Source organism: Anolis sagrei, chromosome 5 (assembly GCF_037176765.1).
Source record: "Anolis sagrei isolate rAnoSag1 chromosome 5, rAnoSag1.mat, whole genome shotgun sequence".
NCBI lineage: Eukaryota > Metazoa > Chordata > Lepidosauria > Squamata > Dactyloidae > Anolis > Anolis sagrei.
Genome location: NC_090025.1, coordinates 132564497 through 132586283, shown reverse-complemented (window position 1 = coordinate 132586283; position 21787 = coordinate 132564497). Strand labels below are relative to the sequence as shown.

The 21787-nt window shown below is 36.9% G+C and overlaps 1 protein-coding gene across 17 annotated transcripts in view; it reads left to right on the top strand.

Annotated features, from left to right (window-relative positions):
* Positions 1-21787, top strand: part of FOXP2 (forkhead box P2) — a 402068-nt gene that overhangs the window by 345789 nt on the left and 34492 nt on the right. For all 17 annotated transcript variants that reach the window (XM_067469068.1, XM_067469057.1, XM_067469056.1 and 14 more), the window contains 4 exons: positions 13931-14018; positions 16549-16632; positions 20850-21051; positions 21733-21787. The exon at positions 21733-21787 is cut by the window's right edge and continues 22 nt beyond it. In XM_067469068.1, the coding sequence (XP_067325169.1) occupies positions 13931-14018; positions 16549-16632; positions 20850-21051; positions 21733-21787 (429 nt within the window). The remainder of the gene's footprint in view (positions 1-13930; positions 14019-16548; positions 16633-20849; positions 21052-21732) is intronic.

Genomic DNA, 21787 nt, shown 5'->3' with positions numbered 1-21787 from the left:
ATTTTTATAGCATTGAAACATGGAAATCAATGCAGTACATACAAATAATAATAAATAATAATAAACTTTATTTATAACCCGCCACCATCTCCCCAAAGGGGACTCGGGCGGCTAACATGAGGCCAAGTCCAAAATAATACAACATAATAAACACACAATAACAAAATACATCATAACAAAATATGAAATAACAAATAAAATCAACAATCTAAAACAGCATAATAAAACCAGACACAGAGGGCGGGCCAAATGTATGAGGTAAATGTTAAAAAGTTTAAACTGTGGGGGAGATAGGGATGAAAGTGCATTTGTCCGCCGACCCCCCGAAATAACGAGACCACACAAATGACTGGATTGAATACGGGCAACTTTATTAACTGTTACCTGTTAACTTTGACTGGTCCTAAATTTGATATGAATTGAACTTGGTGGCAACACTGAGGTAGCGTCCCTATCTGACATACCCCTCTGCTACCTGGGGTGAAAAACTTGTTCTCTTGAAAACCAAATCCGTATAACCATGTAAATCAATCAATCAATGAATCAATCAGGGAAGCCTCATTCAAAATAACCAAAGCCAGGCTCCCCTGTAAACTTAGGGCATCCGTCTTCACCTCGCCTGATGAAAGCCACCAGAGGTGAGTGTTTAGTCAATAGCCTCTGACCCCTGAAGGGTATACATATCAAATATTTACCTTTCTCTATCGGTTTTTCATGATGACCTATTTAATGCCACAACCCCCCCCCCCCAATTAGCCCAATAACAGTATAGGGTAGGCGAAAAACCCACCTAGAACATAGGTGGGGAAAAATTCCTACCCGGCCCCCTAGTGACAACCATAATATACTGCTCTAAAGGGCAGGCAAGGTGGGCAAAGGCAAGCCGCTTCTGATATTAAATTGGGGCGGGGAGTCGGGCAAGAGCCCGGCCCTGCCCCCAGCAGAGGTAGTTCCAGCTGGAACTACTTTCTGTCATCGGGGTGCAGGGACAAACCCCTCCCCGTTTCCATCTGCAACAGAGAGGGAAAGCTTCTTGTAGGAGAGGAGCCTGACAAGGAGGAGCTGTGCGATTTAGCCATTTTAGGGGTGGGAAGGTGCTTTATTCTGAGGGCAGCTATAGGCTAAAACAACCAGATGGATTGAGTGGTTGTTCTCCGAAGGCACAGCAGAAGAGCCAGGTTTTTAGATCTTTCTTAAAAACAAACCCCAGACTTCCATAGTATTGAGCTGAGGCAGTTAATGTGGTGTTAAATTGCTCAGTGTAGATATAACATTGGAGACTTATAAGCAAGCTCAGTAACATCGGTATAACTTAGAAAATGTTGATATAAAGACAAGCACTAACACAAAGTGAGCTACATCCTGTGGTCCTAACTCGAATAAACCTCCCTGCATTTGTCCATGTTAAGTTCAAGTGTATAGTTTAGGATTTGATTTTCTCCAAAGTATATAACTTCAGGTCACACTTTACTCTGGTTTTACATTTTCTCTATTTTTTAAATATGTGCCCCATCATTTTTGCCTTGGAGACTGCTATCATTTAGAAAGGATGGCTGAAAAAGAAAAAAAAACCTTTGCTTTTGCTAAATACCTTTTCAGAGTATGCCTGTTATTTTCACAAGATTCTGCCATTTTCAAATTAAAAGTTTTCTTTTAAAAATAGCTTTGTAAAATATGTGTAATTAATACATTCCCTGTGTGTACACATGCTATGAACTCTGTGAGGGCTGAACCCCAATGTAGTGATCTTTGATAAAGCAGACATGCATGGCCTTAGTGTACAAAGAATCCTAATGGAAAGTTATAGATAGGTTTATATAGAGTAACTTCACAAGCTGAGGCTCTTATGTTGTCATGGTGCAGCTAACAGGGTGAATGAACTGCTTCATGCTTCATCAACAATTAAGTTAATTAGCTCATTTGAAATTGCACTGCTTTGTTGCCAGGATGTTGGTAAAAATATCAGAAGGACCTGTTTACAAGTGGTGTACAGCCAGGGTATGTAGAAACAGTAGCTTGACAACACAACACAAATACACAGAATCATAACTATTTCTTTGAGGACGGGTCTCTTTTATATGTCCAGATTCTACCTTCCTTAAATGTATGTTTATATATTTCAGAAATCTTTGTGTGTGTGTGTGTGTGTGTGAGAGAGAGAGAGAGAGTGAGAGTGAGTGAGTGAGTGAGAGAGAGAGAGAGGCTTTTAGATGTATTTCACAGAGTAATTTTTGAGATTTTTGACTAGTTTGAGAAGAAGCAGCTTGATCTATACTGTTTCTGTTTGTAGATTAAAGAGGTTACTGTTTGCTTGTGGGATTTATATAAGCTGCTGGAAATTATTCCATGTGAAAATAACCTACATACTGCATATATTGTTCTAAGCATAATTGATACCAAGAGTTTAGCCAACTTAGCTCAAGCCTTTTCCTCTCCAAGCAAAACTAATTTTTATAAATACTTCCATCCTTCCAGGGTCTAGTGATGTTAATGCTTTGGCTCGCTGCTTTCACAATTATTTTGTAGGTCTCTGGTTTTATAATCCACAATGACGAGAAACATTTTGATTAACAGTAATGTATTTCTGTGCTTTCATTTGTTCCTGTTTCTGCTGAATTGTGTGTTATTGAAAAGAATGTACAATTGGTCTTTTTTCAGGGTAGGACGTTCCACTTGACTTCCCAGTTTCTGCCCTCTAATCTAGACCTGCCCACAAATGATGTGTGATAAATCTCTTAAAATGGGTACCAATTTAGACCTGAAAAATGGATTGGGGTGGGGTATCTAGCACCTAGTGACTTTCTTAGTCCCAAAACCATGGCAATTCCTTCACCTTTGCACCTGTTGTAACCCAACAAAACCGCTTGTTGAAAACAATCTTTATATATCTATGAAAAATAAATCCATACTCAGAGGGCTACTGAATACAGGTGTACAAAGTAGATGTGTTCCTGGACTACTTTTTAAACATACATTTGTTACATTACACAAAAATTACATGGAAAGAATGGGATTAGATTTCTAAACCACAAAAAGGAGGAGCAGTTCAACGTGTTTTAGCAAATTTGTTATCCACCACTCATGAATATGCACCTGAAATGAAACAAGCTGGTTCAGACAGCACTTGATAGCTTCTTTCCAAATCTGTCTAGGTTTGATTTTTCCCCCTTCCAGCCTCCACTTTACTTGTGGTTTCCATTATCATCAAAGAATGGATGTTTTATATAAAAATGCTTGGCAGAACTAGTGAGGCAGGTTGGTCTGCTTTCCCCTAATGTCTCTGTCTTGCCATTCTCACAAGCTCATTAAGAGCTTCCAGGGGCAGCTATTTACCTTGTTTTTTGTAGACAGGCACACAGAGAGTTATAGTAGGATTGGTTGGAACAGGATCCTATTCTTTCCCAGTTTGAGTTGTATTGATTGTTTACTCTAGCCACATTCCTGTAAGATGACACTGAAACTCTATGTTGGTAAAGCCCTGCTGCATCCTCCTTGTAATGCTGATACATTTGGAAAGCTTCCAGCTAGGCAGAGGACAAGGAGGAAATAGGGGGAGAATAGGCAAATGTAAAAACATTTTATAAAAATGAGCTTCTTTGTTAACAGAGGTATACCTACATGCCACTGTTTCTATCGTATGTGTTGCTATAATCTTAATTTTTGATTTTTTTGGATCGAGCCCCCTTATTAGCTTTCTGTAACCTTATTGCATTGCTCCATTTTAGTTCAAATATTTTATTTCAGTTTTACTTCAACTTTTAGATCCCAAGAATGGCCCATTTCCCCCCAATCCATTAACCTTATAGAGGAAGACAAGTCTAATGGCCACAGTTTTGAAGGACTTGCTCTTAGTCTAATCTCTGCAAGAATATTCTGGTTTGAAACAGGGCAATACCTGATAATAAAGCTAATGCAGGTATAATGCACTAAAATCAAATATTCATAAGTATTGCTGCCCAAATCTAGTGCCTGCATCTGCCATATGCCTTTGACAAATTTGAAGAGGCCTCTGATACATAAAATGAACTCTAACTTGTGTTCAGAAACCAGTTTAAGATCATGCCTGATGCTTGTTTTACTTTTTTATATATAATAACAAAAAAACAGCTGTGCTGAGGCATTTGAGAAGAGGGATTAAGACAGAAAACACAGTGGCTTTGCTTCATTTTTTTAATAATGGAAAGGATTTGGAGTGAAATGAAGAATAATTTACAGAATATGACTTATAGCCCTGAATATTTTTGTATCTTCGTTTTTTTATTCCTCGAGTATTTTGATGATAAATATCATTACAATTCTCTGTACCTAGATGTTTAAAATTCACAAAATTCTACATTGCATGCATAAAAAGAAATTAAAGCAATTTAATTATACTTGCCTGTTATTTTCAAACAAATATAACTCCTGTTGTCCATAATGTTTCATCTGACAGGCAGGGTGACTCATAGTTCTAATTCTTTGATATCCTGTAGTTTAAGGTGTCCAGCCATAAGAAATGGCTGTGTGATTTTTCTGCTTTGAGGAAGTAGTATAAGATTACCAGCACTCGCGTGAATGTGATCTATTCAACAAAAGCCTTTCCATAAAATTAATTCTTTCTGGCAGAAGGAAAACATCAAAATTTAAAGTCAGGTCAGAAAATATTATTGCCTGGCTGTAGAGAGAACAATTATTGAAGAGAATACGGAGCAATGCAGAAAGGTGATTAAAAGACTGCCAAAAATGTTTAAGAATTTGTTTGGAATTTCACTATAAAACAGGTGTTGACAGAAGCTAACCATTTTGCCGGTCACCAAGCAAGGAGCCCCGAAGATCACTAAAAGCATTTAATAGTAGTTCTTCATTACTGTCTTATAAATGTCAGAATGTAATAACATATGACAAAACTTTGGTGTATTTTGTCTGCAAAACTAATTATCATTCCATTGGTCCTAAGTCAGTTTGAGTGTAGATGGATTTGACTTTTAGAGCTTTAAATCAAAAGGTTTACACTATAGCATTCCAGCCAGCAGACAAGCGTTCTTTAACCTGCATGGAGCAGACGCCAGCAAAACAAAACATGATCTACAGTACAAAGACAGGCAATGTTTTCTTCTATAGAGACAGAATTGTTAGTTTCAGTGGAGGGGGGGGGGCACTCATGCTATAGGAGAAGATAGGGCAGCTTACCAACAGGAAAGATTGCTTTTATTGTCAGAGCTTTCAAAGGGTTGCAACCAAATGCAGAGAGAAAAGTAATTTCAATTAATTGAGCATCAAACTTCATAAGAGTTTTTTCCTCTCTCTTAATCCACACACTGTTAGAGAGATTATTGTTATTCTTTCAGTATATAAAAAAAATAGATTTTTTTTGGCTCTGATTAGGCACTGTTGTCCCAAAATTATGACCTCAAAAAGGGAATCTTTGAACTTGTCCAGATGTTGTTTAGTTGGTGACAGTGCCATCATCCCTCAAAACGAAGACATCAGAGACAATCAGCTCAATGAAGAGTGGCATACATTGAATGGTGGCATACAAATACAATTTGTATTCAAAGTGCTCCGAGTTTAAACATTAAATCTTAATGTAAAATAAAACACTGCTGATGTTTGACTGAAATATGTTTCTAAAACAGTCTCTCACACCTTATGATTTAAGGCTGCTTCTCATTTCTTTTTTAGCAATGGCAAACTTGGCAATAAATCTGGGATTTGGATAAGTTTAGCTTAATAATTTGTAACATTGCAATGTAAGCTGGCACATACTGTTTAGCCCCTAAAGCCTACCAAAGAAGAAAAATAAACATTAAACAAATGGAAGCAAGCTGATCTTGTAAGCTCTTTTTTTAAATGGTCAGGCTAGAATGTTTTCCTAATTGTTTCCTTAGAAATATAATTGCATATTTATATTTTTCCATGTGCAAGTCTGGCAGCTTACACAGAGATTCGTGCAGTTTTGAAAGAACATCAGTCGACCACATCATTTATTCCATTTTGAAAACAAAAATCAATATACCTATAAAGTGACCCATAAATTAGAACTGGCTCGCACAATGTTTGTTCAGTGCTGCCTTTCTGAAGGCACCCTTTGCATTTTTTCTTCACCTCTCTGTTTGAACTGCAGTCACAGTAAGAGGCTCATTAGGGGACATTAGGGACTGGAGCTCACCAGAATTCCAGCGCTTCCTTTGCTCTTATTAATGCATAGTAGAGTAGAATGCATTTAAATATTTCATAGGCATTCAGTAATTTGTGTGTAATCGCCTTGTTAGCAGACCAGTAGAAGTAGAACAGGTCTGTGAAATGGTGTTGGTGATTGCATGGGTAATTTACAGACCTTTGCCATCAGAAAGAGCATTATTGGAGGCTAGAATGAAGCTGTGAAAAAGAAACAGCAATAAGTCAGAAGGGGGAAAAACTTAATAAAGGTTTTGTAACAAGCATCTTCAGGGATAACAACCCACTTGGTTCTTTTTGAAGCAGCTGTAATTTATGACATAGGCAATATATCAAATGCATAAGATAGTATTATGGAGCATTCATATGAAAAGGGTATTTGCAACATTAGTTCCAACTTCCTGCAAGGGACATGATTAAATGATTAATGAAATGTCCCTTTGCATATGCATTTTGAAACAGCAATTAGGCACTGACTGAGAAAATCTACCAATCCTCTCATTTTTCAGTATTATCTCATTCTTGATTTATAAATCATAGAGAATTTTTGAATAGCAATATGTACCTGAGACAGTTGTAAAAGCATAAAAGAGAATAATTTGGGTATAAAATAGTCATAAATACATGAATTCATAATTTGATGTTAATTTCTAGCCTATTTATTTAGTCCCCTTGCATTGTATTTATATCCGGCATTATTTCTGTACTTTGATTGGCATAATTAAGTCGGGGAAATGAATAGGCCCCATTATTTTACATATCACTGGTAAACAATAGCAAGGAAAGGAGAAGAGAGATGTGGCAGAGGTATGTATGTGTTTTTCAAGTTCTCAGTAATCCACTGGAGGCTGTTCTATAAATGATCATTGAAGGGCTGCAAGCTAGCCTATAATTACAGGAAAGAAAGTGGCAGCTCTGGCATTTCATAACTATGTGTCCTCAAAGTGCTTTGTGAGTTTGTCACCAATGATAATTTAGATAGAAGCTCATTACTGAACATCACAACACTTTAAAAACCTTTCGCCTTCATACAGGAGAATAAAGGACTATTTTAATGGCAAGGTTCTTTTGTGTTCTACTGAAAAATTCAATCAAGACAAAACCTCATTGACTATTATTGTAGTCTACAGTCGCTAGCCTAATAAAAGCAGGAGAGATAAATTGAATAGGTCTCTCTAAGACTTGAGCAGATAAATGCAAACATTTTGCAGGTTTTTAGTTCTTTAAATATACAAAGATAAATTAAAACAAAAAATGTAAACACATTTGTGCCCCGCTCCAACCATAGTAGAAGATAGGTAGGTGTAAGTCCCTGTGTGCATGTGTGTGACAAGATGGGGAACTATATGTATTACATGTTCATTTTCCATTTCTAATCCATGAGCAAAGCTGTGCATGTGGAATTTTTTTAAATCCCAAATCTTAGCTATATGTTAACTAAGGATATCTTTGTATGCATATGCATACACTTACAACACCTGTGCATACATGAACTGGACTCCCATGATTTGTGTGCAGAATTTTCAGTATATGGTATCACCGGATAAGACTGGATTGTCAGAAACCTCAAAGGGATGCTCCTAATCTATAAACCAAAATTGAGTAGCCCTTCAGATGTTATTGAATGGTAATTCACACAATCCCTAACTATTGGCTGTGCTGTCTATAATTACTGGGAATTACAGCTCAACAACTTATGGAGGACAGAGAATTGATGTTGGTGATGCTGATCTAGATATCTCAATAGACACTGTTTTTATTGAGTTTTATAGTTTTATAGTTTTTATGGATTTTATATGTATTTATGATGTGTTTTAATTGTTTTTATTTAGATATGTATTTCTATATGGCATCTAATTGTTGCCGATCTGTACGCCGCCCTGAGTCGCCTGCAGGCTTAAATGGGCAGGATAAAAATGTTGTAAATAAAATAAATTAAATAATGTAACTCATTAGAAGACTGTTGGTTTTCCTGTTCTCCTTTAAGTAACAACTAACCTGCTACAGTTTCAGGTTTTATAGGAGAATTATATACACCTTACATGGAGCACTGGAAAAATCTCTCTCAATATATGTAGTTCATGATAAAATATATATTTCTAGCTTAATTTCTGGTTTATGAACAATGCACTCATTTCTGAGAAGCAAGAATAGTGGGGACCTTTTGACCCATAACTTTGCTGTGTCGTCAACTCAGCTGAGCACTGGCAGTGTAGGAATGAAAATCTTACTTCCCTTTCTAGCTCCTAATACTCTTGGTTATGGTGATTCCATACAATGAAATGAAGTAGCAAAAACAAGTAGACCAGAATACAAGCATCTTCTGATTGCCTTCCTGCAGGATACAAAAAAAGGGAAGAAAATGCTCTTGAATGATTGAACATTGTCTAAGACGGGGAGATAGCACGAGTTTTCTTTTATCTGTGCACATTGGGGATGAAATGAAAACAAAATACCCCTCAATAATGTACCAAAACTGTTCTGACCATGGTAGTCAGATGTCTTCCTCAAAATTGGCATCCATAATAAAGACATTGAACATTAGCTGATGTCTCCGGTTGGAAATCTAGTTAGCCACTATTGTTAAACTTCTGCTTGAAGTGCCAAGGAAATGTACAGAACTAATGATAAGTGGCCATGCAGGAAAGTAAGCAAAAGCATGCTTCTACCCCCCCCCCCCCCCCAGCAATACCTTTTAGAAGGTCAGCCTCTCCCACAAGATGGGAATTCAGTTGTATTATTCTTTTCTAGATTCATATCCTCCCTGCTATGCCCAGTTCCTTATGATCTGGCTGCTGTACTTCATAGAATAAGGTAGAAATGGATTACCGTTCACTTCCAAATACAATAATTTGTGGCCAGTACTCTTTATCCTCACTTAGTAGAATATTGTATGCTGAATTTACCATTTATTTAGATACATAAATAAATGAAAAGGGTTTATTAACTGAGGTTATAGAACCAATAGGACCTGGGTGAAATTAAAGCATGGTATTTTTCAAAGCTCATTAACATAATAATCCAAATAAATGTGACATGTTCACTTAGCTAATTTTAAGTGAAATTAATTCAATATAATGCAAAACCAGAGAAGCATTTTCAGTTTTTACTATGGTTCCATGCAGCATAAGCCCAAATTCACCAGTGTAAATGGTATCTTCTCATTGCTCACCTGTATCAATATTCAACCACAACCCACTTCAGTAACTAGGTATGTTGAGTCTAGTTCACTGCAGTTTTTGTTTACCAGGTCTGTTCCTATCAACAAATCTTCTCTGTTCAGTGTAACTTTAGTACAATATATTTTGGGGATCCAGGCCTCTTGAATGTGAGGGTGGTTTTTTTTAAAGAGTCTCATTAAATATTTAAAGATATATATAAAGATCAGCATCCTTTTAATATAACAGAACAGGAAAAGTATTTATATTAAAGGTACTAATGGATCCCTTAAACATTATCCATAAGTGAGATGTGTTAGAAGCAGATGTTAATTGTTGGAGGAGTATCTACTTAATTTAAAACCATGTTACCAGCTTCATCTGTAAAAAAAGGTTTCTTTGTTAAAAGGGGGAAAATATATGCATTGGGAAAATTTAGTGATGTAAAAACTTCATTGTAAATTGTTTGTAAATGGCTTCCATTAGAGTTCAATTACTTTTCTAAAGAAGAAGTCATAGTTTGCAATCCTATCTGGTTAAAATATGATGGGGTGACCTTTTTTAAAAAGTGCTCATTATAGTGAGATTCAGAATAGGACTGACCAGAACTGAACTTAGTGGAGACAGGTTCTGTTTCAATTCCCCCATAGACTACTGCCAAGCTCCCTCTGCCCTGACCTCTAGTGTTTTGCTATTTTAGTCCTTTGCAGCAACTGGCAAAGTACCAAGTTACATAGGAGTTAATTGAGATGGTTAGATGTCCACTGGAAACCTGACTGAAAGCAAATCTATTCTGACATCTAAGGAAGCAAGTTGCGTTTTTGTTTCATACTGATATAGATACTTGCTTAAAAAAAGTCTGGAAACATTTTACTCTAATCTTCTTTGTTTTGTCGTCCATATTTTATATTTATACTGTAAAATGTTAACAGTCTTTAACTAAATATGCTCACAAATATATATTTTATCTGTATACATTTCTAGATCCCTGTTTAGCTAGATCCCTGTTTAGCCTAAACTTTACCCCTAATCCTATATGTCACAAATCTAACATTTATTTCAGTTATATGAACCTTTTTTCTCACACATTCTGAGAGTAACTCTTATCTTTGAAACTTGGTATGCTTTAGGAATGAGACCTGGCATTCCAAACAAATGTTTAAGGGCATCCCAATCTGGGACATGCATTTACCAGGTGTACATCTGTTCTTTACAGCAAGGTTTTGCGAATTCATGATCTTCAAGATGCTATAAAAACTTTTCTTTTGCAAATTGCCTCACTTCACACTCCTTATATCAACAGTTTCCTTCATCTGGGAAAATGATTTGCACTCTCAACCCTGTAGGGTTTTCAATAATGTTGACATGCAGCAAAATAGCATATTATACATTTATGATAGATTTAATATCATCTTCTTCACTTCTGAGCAGAACCATTATGTTTGTTCTCTGTTCTCATGTATGCTCTAGTTACCAAACTGATAAGCAATGTAACTTGCTGCAAAGATAGTCCATCTTTCTGGCAAAAAACAAATAAATCCAGTTTTTTAACAGTACCATAGAATGCACTTGCAGATTTCATTTCACTATAAGTATCTTTCACGTTACATTTGGAGAGAATTTGACCTGAGTTTCCAACTGCAGAGCCAGGGCTGGTCAAATATAAGCCATGTTGTTTGCTTCTCACACATCCTGAGCAAACTCTGAAATGTTTACTGCTTGGCCACATATCCCGCTAATTGCATGCCAGTCTTTATAGCCATTCTAAGCCCATTCAGGTGTAATTTGCTTTACTTCTAGGCATATAAATGAGACCTAACCAACACACTGGACCTGTGAAACTCTTGATCTTAAAACTACCAAGTAGATGCATGGGTGTACATATCTTTATCAGCCTTTATGTATCACATTTTTTTCCTTGTTCCATCTTGGTAGAGGTACATATTCAGGGACATACTAATAGCTCCCCTCACATTATCATCTTCACCCTTCTGGCAACTTTTTACTCCTACAGATTGGGTAGATGTGTCTTCTCATGGATTCACCTTGAGTATTCTCAAATTCCATGTTGAGAGACACAACCAGGATCACTCTGGATGCTTTCTGGTTGCATTGAGATTTGAACTGAGTTCTTCTCTTTCAAAGTCCAGCACTGTGATCAACATATTTCTCTAGCTCTTAGTCAAGAAAAGAACAGATGCCACTGATCAGCACAAATCTTAGACCAATAATAAGTCAGTTCAGACTGGGAAAATTGCACTGCTATTTGCCACCATATGGATTGTATTAATGGGTTTGTAGGCATTTACTGGTAGTTGAGAAATCCAAAAGATTTGGGAATTCCAAATGATGCAAGTGCTATATTGTTATTTGCACATTATTGTGCTGGAATCATTTCCCCCTTTAGATTATGTATCACTTTACATTATATTGCCTTTCACATATCATTAGACTTCCTTCCAATTTCCGTGTCATACAGAAAGTTTTTCATGGCACTTGGTTTACCTACAACCGTTTGCTTTTCTAACATTACAACGTAGTTACTGTTCAAGACTATAACTGTCAGATTCTTGCCAGTACATCTGTATAACCCCTGCATGTATCACCCATACATTAAACATCAATAAGGTATAAGGTATCAATACAAGGGCAATACGTATTCATCCATACAAGTGTTTCCTATGTCTATGTGTTTCAGTAGTTTTTATTTAAAAAGAAATCTGTCTATTTATTACATTCAGAATCATTCTGTCATATTTATATGGAAATCTTGAATAATTTAGATTTGTATCAGATTAACCCTTCCAAATGTTAAGATGTAAATTGCTATAATAAATTATAGACATCGTTTAAAAATATCTGTGAAGTGCAGACCAGAATTCTGTAACGTGTCAGATGGTAAATTAATACATCAATTAACTTTCTAGCTGTTTACTGTAATTTGAAGATCAGTCATTAGGCCATGATTAACGCAGACATGCACTTATAACTGTTTTATACAGCTGGTTGTTCTTGAGGCATTACACCTGTTTCTAGAAGCAAATTGTGGTTTTCTTCAGAAGCTTGGGGAAAAAACCAAGCAAACACCTTTTCAAATAACCTGTTTTCAGTTGCGTAGACATCCACTTGGGGTTCTTTAATGTTCTAGTCCCTGTTCAAATCCTCTAAAACCTGGCTCTTAGAAATAAAGTGGGCAGTGAGGTTGATCACACACTCAGCTGGACATGATATGGCAGAGTTGATCTATTAATTTTCCCATAATACAGGAGTTGTTCTGGTTTGAAAGTGTGTTCAAAACTCTTACCAGTTAAGATTTCCCACAGAAAGTAATACATAAATTACTAAATGCATTAGTGTGTAGTACCTGCTCTATTCATTATTTTCAGATCCATTCAGAACAGTCTTCACTGCTCTCATCACATTTGTGTTTGCTCATATTCTGTTCTTGCTCTTTTCCTCCTTTCATTCCTTTTCTCTTTTCTTTCAATAATGCAACCAAAGAAAGTAACCCTTATTGTACAATTCTATAGCCTCGAATTTCTACTGTTTATTTAAAGAGGCATTTCTGCCACATTCAGAAACATTAAGGAAATACTCCTGTGCTGCAAAGTGGAAATTATGATAATTTATGTCCTTCAAAGAAGCCATTTCATAGTTGGGGGCATCACTCAGTCATTTAGCAGGTAAACAACTTGTGCTTCCTAATGGTGGAGGGGAGCGGAGGGGAAGAGTTCATCACTTGGCAACTACACTCCTGACTTTAGGCCTGCCTAGAGATAATAGGGAGAAAAGCAGGTTCGTTTAAGGATGGTGGTTAAATGGTCATGCAGCATCCTTATATAGATATGTAGCCCTCTTCTTTCATAAATGAGAAAAAGCCTTGCCAACAGCCAAAGGATTTGGCTGGAAGCAAGCAATTGAAGCCCCCATGAGAGACCAGTTTATATTACATAGCGTCCAGGCCAGCAAGCCATTAAATGGATTGCCCCTGGCATCAGGTGTTCGCCCAGAGGTAGACAAAGAGGTAGTCATTGGGTGATACCTGTTCCTCCATCATGACTCATTTCTTTGTTGCTCCCTCCATGTTAGTTTTACTGCAAAGGATTGCAGTTTAAATAGGTCAATAAATGGTTCTTTCTTCCATATTTTGTTGTCTGGTCTCTTATGTCACATTGTTACTTCAAAAAGGAATGAACTGTAATATGAAAGAAGAGTGAGTACTTCCTGGTTACCACTGCACCATTTTGCTACTGCTACATTTCCTTGTACAGCCTATCTGCCTGTTCAGATACAGACACCTTTTTACGAAGCCTTTAGTGACACTCCCATGACTATAAACCATCATACATGCATCCAGTGGTATTCTGTGGCTGTTGGGAGAGGGTTTATTTTTCAGTTTCCTATACTCCTGAAATTTCTGGCCACCGTTAGCAAAAATTGCTATTCAGATTTATTTGAAATGGATTTGAAGAATATGAACATTCTTTCACTTATGGGTAAAAGTTCACATCATCCATTAGCAAATATTCTGTTTGATTCACCAACATACAATGTGATACAAAATATTACTAAAATCTTGTGATGTTATGGGTTTTTAAACATTCTTCTTTTTTTAGGCACCTTAATAATGAACATGCATTGGATGACAGAAGTACTGCTCAGTGTCGGGTGCAAATGCAAGTGGTTCAGCAATTAGAAATACAGGTTTGGGAAAATATTCATCTTTTGCATATGTTTTATTTTGTTAATAAAATGTCTTTGGTGCATGATAAACAAGATTGGACACAGCCCAACACACATTTTGGTGCCTCAAATGGTAGCCCTTTTTGAGTGGTATATTTGACCTGCTGATTCAAAAAATGGTACCTTCAGCTCTATTTTTTGAGATACAGTGTATATGCCATATACCAGTCTTCATCTGCTCACCCATAGGCAATCATGATAACCATATTTAAGAAACTAGAGCGGATGCTGTCTATTCAGTGCACATTTCTGAATCAGTGCCCCAAATAATCCCAAGAACAGCTCTAAAAACCAAGACACCAAGAAAGATTTTTTTGGATCCATTGTATAATTATCAAGAATAGAGGAGTTCTGGAATGGTGTTTCAGAACAGGACTCACAAGTGCCTCCTTTTGGCAAATTAGAACACTGCCTGTTGTAAGGCGACATTGACCAACTCACTCACATAGCCAGTCTCTCTCTGGCCTGTTTGATAATTCTGGAAGGCCAAGGATCTAGATGCATGTGCGCGTGCACACAAATGCACATATCATGGCTCTCACCTCTCCAAGTATCCTATTCATATCCTCATGCTGTACAAATTGAAAAGTATCCAATAACACCGGACAAACAGAAGCTAAGCTTACATCCACTTGAATTGTATCAACAGCAGCATCCAAGTCAGAGCAGATCTAAGTAACTTTATCTGTAAAATGTTGTGTAAGTTCTTCATATCATGCTATCAAGTGGTGTGTGTTTTCTACTTGAGTAGCAGTTTGTAATAGCCCTCTGGCCACTCAAAATAGCTCTGCTAGATGCCATTTAACTCATTAGGACTCCCAACCTGGCAAATACCCATTCATCCTGACAATCTGGACCTCTTATGAAGTAATGGGTCACACACAGTGAAATGTGGACAGTGTCCAATCCTCTCAGAAAGGCTTACTGTGGCAGGTTGAGTACAGGTAATTTTAATTCAATCTGAGATAAGACTGTTCATTTCTGTGTGAAAATCCATGCCCTGTGGTCCATCTGTTTATTTTAGCATTGGTGGTCCATGATCCAAATTGCAGGAAGGGCTCATAGGGTGAGGCTGAGACCAGGAGCCATCAGTTTGTCTCAAATTCAAGGAAGGTCCTTGAATCTTTTAAGACAACTATTTAAAACACATATGCATTTGTATGTATACATATACGTATTAATACAGTCAGTCAAGTGTAAATAGTAGGAATGATTAATGCCACAATTGATGTTTGACGTGACTTTCTGTATATCATTGGATTTTGGACAAGAACACCAAATTTTGCACAACATACAAGAGTACAAATGTTTGCCAAAAAAAAATCAAAATGCAAAAAAATAGTAATCAAACAATTATTTTCAGAAGAATGTGCAGTGTAATGGCATGACAATTTCGATTCATACTTCCTGCTAGGGAACACCCATCGAACCAACTGCTGAATTATGAATCAACACTTTGTTTAATCCCAGTGTTTCCAACAGCCCATTCAATAAAGAATCAAACCATAACAATTTAGAGTTTGATTTTAAAGGCTTACTATTACTGTTTTTTTAGAGTTCAAATTAGCTTTCCTTGAATTTTGCTTTTTTGACACACATTTGTGCTTAAAAAACACTTGAGTAATCATTTATTTCTAAATTTTAGATAATTGAGTACTGCCAATATCTGAAGCTATAAATATTGTTGTGTTGAATGCTTGAAAATCAGTTGGGAATTGGCTCTAACCAATCAAAAATGGGCTTTGCAAATAGCTCTGATACATTTCCTGAAGGGTTTCTTGAGATACTGTTTACCATTTCCAACGGTTCTCTTATCACACAAAAAAGTGAGGCTTTCTGCTTGCAAGGTGACCAATTATGAGTTCCTTTTGCCCCCTTTTGTGTGACGGATAGAAAAGTAAGGTCCATCAGTTGTAATGAGACCCAGTACAGTGTAGATGTCGGCTTAGTGGCAGAGTTGAGCATTTCACACCGCCTGGTCCCTGTCATGCTATTGAATTAGATTGATGATGGCAGATTGCAGGGGGCACTAACTGGACCTCAGTGGAAATGAGTGAAGTGTGCAGACAGTCCTAGCAGGCGTTGTGTTGTGAGAACCCTTCACCCTTTCAAAGCTATTGGCAGTAGTCCATTGCTAACAGTGTCCACAGGACTTTAAAGGAACACATGGACCATCTAATTTATGGTCTTGGTAACTTGTTACTGGTTAGGCAGTGGTGACCTCAGTTCTCTTATTGATAAAAAGATGAAGTATTATTTGTTTCCCCTGACCTCTTAAACATGAGGAAACCTCTGTGGGCCTGTCTCTCACTATGACCCCCAGAAGAGCTGAAGTTACCTTTCTTCAGACAGAAGTTTCTGCTGATACAGAATTTGATATGCAGGATCCATTACCTTATAACAGTCTCCAAAGATAAGATGTATCACATGACATAAAATAGCTGTATTAGTCATTTCTAAAATGCTTCTGATCTCCCTCTTTCTGTAACAGCTTTCTAAAGAACGTGAACGTCTTCAGGCAATGATGACCCACTTGCACATGCGACCCTCAGAGCCCAAGCCATCTCCAAAACCTGTAAGTGCATATTGCTTTATAAACAGTAAATAGGCCCGTGAATGAAACAGACTAAGAAAATGAACAATTTAGGAACAGTTGGAAAACAATGAGTGTGATGAAAAATATGGCAATAAAATGAAGCGAAAATGCAATAGCTTGTCAAATTGTATGTTGCTTTAAAAGTAATGCTATCTTTTACAAAATCTGTCCAATCTGCGCCATAGGTGACACTAAACAAAGTACACCCATAACTGCACAAATCACTGCCTTGCAGCTGAAGCTAGAAAGAATATCTTGTTTGAAATAGACTCACAGATATTAAAAGGAAAGCTGTTCTGGTGGGGGAAATCTGTAGTTTAGTTGACTCTGCAGCTGAAAAGGGAAATGTTAGAAGGGTAGGCCAAGTGTGCCTCTCTCACAAGGGTACATGCAATATGCATTTTTGTTATTGGTTGGAGGCTCATTTAAAATGCAGGCTGCAAAAGACATTGCACTTTGTAATATTTTAGCTTTTGGTTACAGCACAGAAAATGGTCTTACTGAGGGGGCAAGGCTTTAACCTAACACTGATACTCACAAGTGAGAACTGCTTCTCTATTGATTCGGACTTGCAAGCTTTGAAATACTGGTGCTGCATACTTTGTGTATGCTTTGGAATAGAAGTTTATAATGGAAGGCTTTATGGCCATTTAAAATATACTTGCATGCTGGTGAGAATTTTTGTATAAATACTAGAGAAGCTACCCTGCTTTTTCTTAAGGTTATGTTGGACAAAAGATAAGGAGTCCTGGTCTCCAAAGCTTGGAAAGAATAGATGAAAGCAGCAAGGTATTTTTAGAAGTTCACTTGTCTATCACACCCTGTTAATGATTACATAAAATGACAGAATAGCCTTGCTCTTATGTTTCCAGAGCTGTACCAAGATTTTAGACAAAGGGCACACTTTTATGCCGATGGATGAAAAGGTGTATCGTTTGTTAATTCCTCAATCTTAACTTCATAGGATAATATATTTTTAAAAAATTCACACAAGTCTTAACTGAAAGTTTTGCTTTTCTATAAGATTTTTTTTACTCAAAATATTTTGTGTTTTCTGTATAATCTGACACTTATGCTTTTTAAGCCTTTTGCCTTATAACTGTTGTAGTAGTCATAGATTATAATCATTCTTAAATATTTTGAGTTAGATAACCAATGTTCCTAAACAGTGTAAAAATGCAGAATAAATGTGCCTTGCAAAATTATTTTCATGCCAAATGATTTGGAAGTCATTCCCAATTTTGAGAATATCCCATATTTGCTGCTGTGATTGCCTCATTCCAATGAAATTATTTTTCTCATGGCTTTCTATAGTATAATGTAGATAATCACATGACAGAATAATTGTCTCATAAATCCATCAGGAATCTGCTGCTTGTTCTTTTCCAATTAATTATTCAATCAGTAAATTTTTTAAAACTCCAGCAGCATGGTTACATCTACACTAATAAAGAATTTTCAGCCTATAATCCAAAACAGAACCTGAATGAATAATGTAATTGAAGTATTACATTACATAAACCACACATGAAAGAATTGCTAATTGCGTTTGATGGTGGGCAATTAATACAGAATCTTAGATGAGTGATTTAAAATGAAACCACAGTTTAAAGTTCCCTTTGGAACCAGAGATATCTGAAGTGGTGATCTGTACTACTGGCCTCAAATTGGTTTGAAAGAAGAGTGGTCAATACAAAAAAGCCCTAAAATTTATACACTGTACAAAAGAAGCTTCAAAATTGATATGATAGTAGAGATTTATGGTCTCATGTGCAGTGGCTCAGTTGAGACGGCCCACACATTTGATAAATATTAATAGCATGAATTTATTACCAAGGAGAAATGAGCTCTGTTGGTTCATCACTGCACCCTTAACAGCTATCAGTACATGAACACAAGGTGCAACCGCACTGTCTATTATATGACCCCATTTACTCTCTGAATGGTACTTCATTAAATGGTACCTTTTGGCCATGCTATGGATGGATGAAAATCAAAGTTATCAAGGCTGCGAGTCCTGAATAATGAGTTTCACCCAACCTTGAATATATTCAGATGAGCTGAGGTGGCTAAGTGCTCATCCTAGATTTTACATGCTTTTCTTTAGTTAATAATACAGTCTTTTTTATCAGCTCACGATTGCATGCCGACAAACATGTTATGCTTATTATTGCCGGCTGGTAGAATAACCTACCGTAACATTGTAAACATAGTGGTTTGCACACACACTGACCGTAGCATTTCCAGACGTTTTGTAATCTGCGAATAAGTTTGGAACATGTGCTTTCTTCCTAGGTAAATTAAGAAAGAACTTTAGCAGGTTGAGGGGTGTGGAGATCAGTGAAGTATGAATTTGATGTCTGAATGTATCTAAAGAGAATGTATTTTTGAAGTGAACAGAATATCTCACAGGGTAAAAGATATTGATAAATGAGATGAAATATTCTATCACTGTGTCAGTTCAAAGTTTCCCATAATAGCATGTCAAGGCAGATCCACAGTACTTCAGTGCTATATGCTGCTGGGAACATAAAAGACAGGACTTTTTTTAACCTTATGGGCAAGTTTAAACACTCACAAAATGTATTAAATGTGGCGTTTATCAACATTATCTTACTTTCTCCCCTAATAGTACTTAACAAAGAATAACAGTTTGTGGCTTATTGGGAACAGATGCACTTGGGGATGCCTTGGGGGGTGCCAGTCGTTATTATTAGACTGCTAATGCGCTTCTTCTGGCGGCTGCCCAAGAAAGAAGAACAATTAGCTGGCATATGTTAATTTTTGTTTCCCTAACAAATCTCTCTACTGACTAAATGTGTAAAACAAATCCACAAAGAAAGATCAATCAATGCTGTGCGCCATTAAAAAGAGGTTTATCTTTAGAAGTATATTTGGGATTTGAAAAGGCAGGTGTGATTAAATTATGAACAAAAGCCAAATTATCCTTGTTTAGTCTCTTTAGGCGCAGCCCACCCATCTCCTTGAGCACTTTTACATACGGCTACCATTTATTCCAATGAGATCTCATGCATGGAAGAACTTTCCTGTGGATCATGCCCTCTGTACTTTAGTCCAGAGAGAAGCATAACAATTAATGTGAACCATCTTCGTATCTGCCCACTCTTAGTATACTGTGAAAATTACTATAGATGGTCTCTGATGAGTATCACCTAAGTATATGGCAGTAATCATTTGGGATGTTGCTTCTCTGAGTATCAATTTTACTAATTGGATGCTATTTATGACAAAAGATGTATGGTAAATATGACAGAGTTAATATGCATTTTTGATAATGAGAAGCAGGGCCTTTCTTGCTGAGGGGTGTAATGAAGGGCACACTGTTAAACAGCTTGCATACATTCTCACCTTCTCTCCCCCCCCCCCCCCAACCCATCCTGACACCCTCTTTCCAGGGTACATCAGCCATAAGTGACACTGTAATCATAAATTGAAAATGATACTTCCAGAGGAATTGGCAAACTTGACATTTCATTATATTTGTTAACACATGCCACAAATGATTGTTAGTGAAGAAATTCCATTTCCCTCTCTCCATCTCCAATCAGATTTAATTTGAAAATTTTCAGACTCCTCCGGCTAATTTGCAATTAAGACAATTTTGTTTGAATATGTAGTAATGTCATTACCATTCCACCAAATTAGCAAGGAGACTAAAGGTCAGTGTAAAATTTTCCAGCTGGCTGGAGCCTCTCAGCTGAGATTTGGGACTAGGAGAAGGAAATCCCTCAGCATCACAATAGCAACTTATTTTGAGTCTCAGTTATCTAAAGCAAAGGTGCATCTCTGTGGCTTCAGCAGGAGACTGACCTGCCCAATAAACAGGATCTGTCAATAACAAGTTGTAAGATTCATTTGCAGAGATAACACAGTTGTAGTCAAGTCTTGTTGGATGGGGAAGGTAGTCCTAAGTAACATTGCTGCAGATTATTAGATAACTTCTAATAGCATCCTCTAATTAGAGTTCTTACGAGACAATTTCGTTCTGTAATTAGTTGAGATTGGCTGCTTCCCTTTGCAGCTTATTAGTGGCAACACAGCTGTAGAAATGTATCCACTCTCATTTGTCAGACCTTTTAAATACCCCCTTCTTTTTTCTTTTCTTTTCTTTTCTTTTCTTTTCTTTTCTTTCTTTTTTTTTTTTTTTGCTTCTGTCTTTCCTGGGCCTTTTTCAGCTAAATCTGGTGTCCAGTGTCACTATGTCTAAGAATTTGTTGGAGACTTCCCCTCAGAGTTTACCTCAAACTCCCACCACGCCAACAGCCCCCGTCACTCCAATTACCCAGGGACCCTCAGTCATCACCCCGGCCAGTGTACCCAGCGTGGGAGCCATCCGAAGACGACATTCCGACAAATACAACATTCCCATGTCATCAGGTGAGTTCCTTGGGGCTAATGAGTGAGTTGACACCTAACAAATCAAAATGGGTGTTGAAATACAATTGGGAGTGAAATGCAAAATCCTAGCATCAAGTCCCGAATTATGCTTTTAATGTATATAATTCTGTTTAGGATCTGACAGCTGAGTATCTCCAGTAAGTTATTTCAAATAGTTTGCCAGTATTGCTAGAAAAACACAATGGAGTTTCCTCAAAGATTCTTAAATTGTTGCCAGGAGAAAGGCAGGGTATACATTAGAAGATGATGATGATGATGGTGATGGTGATGAAGATGATGATGATGATATAAACATAATAAATAAACATGCAATAAAAAGGATTTGGTAGGTGTGGGCAGTTAAATGGGGAACTATAAGTAAGATTGAGTATACAAATATACACAAATCTGTATACCTAAACAATATTCCAGCACAACATTGTTGCTATATTTTAATGGAAAGCATGATACAGTTGCAAAGTCTGCACATAAAAGACCAAAGCAAGCATTTTTTTTTATTTAGCAGCAAGGCTTTGTGCACCCCTCAGCATGTGCTTTTCAGCACCGGTATGCCACAAATGCAAGTAATTTAACTCCTCAAGAATCATTAGTAAACCTGCTCATCAGTAATATTAGTTTTTCACATACAAATAACATTCAACCTTTCCATTTTTCAAACAGAAATTGCCCCAAACTACGAATTTTATAAAAATGCCGATGTCAGACCTCCGTTTAC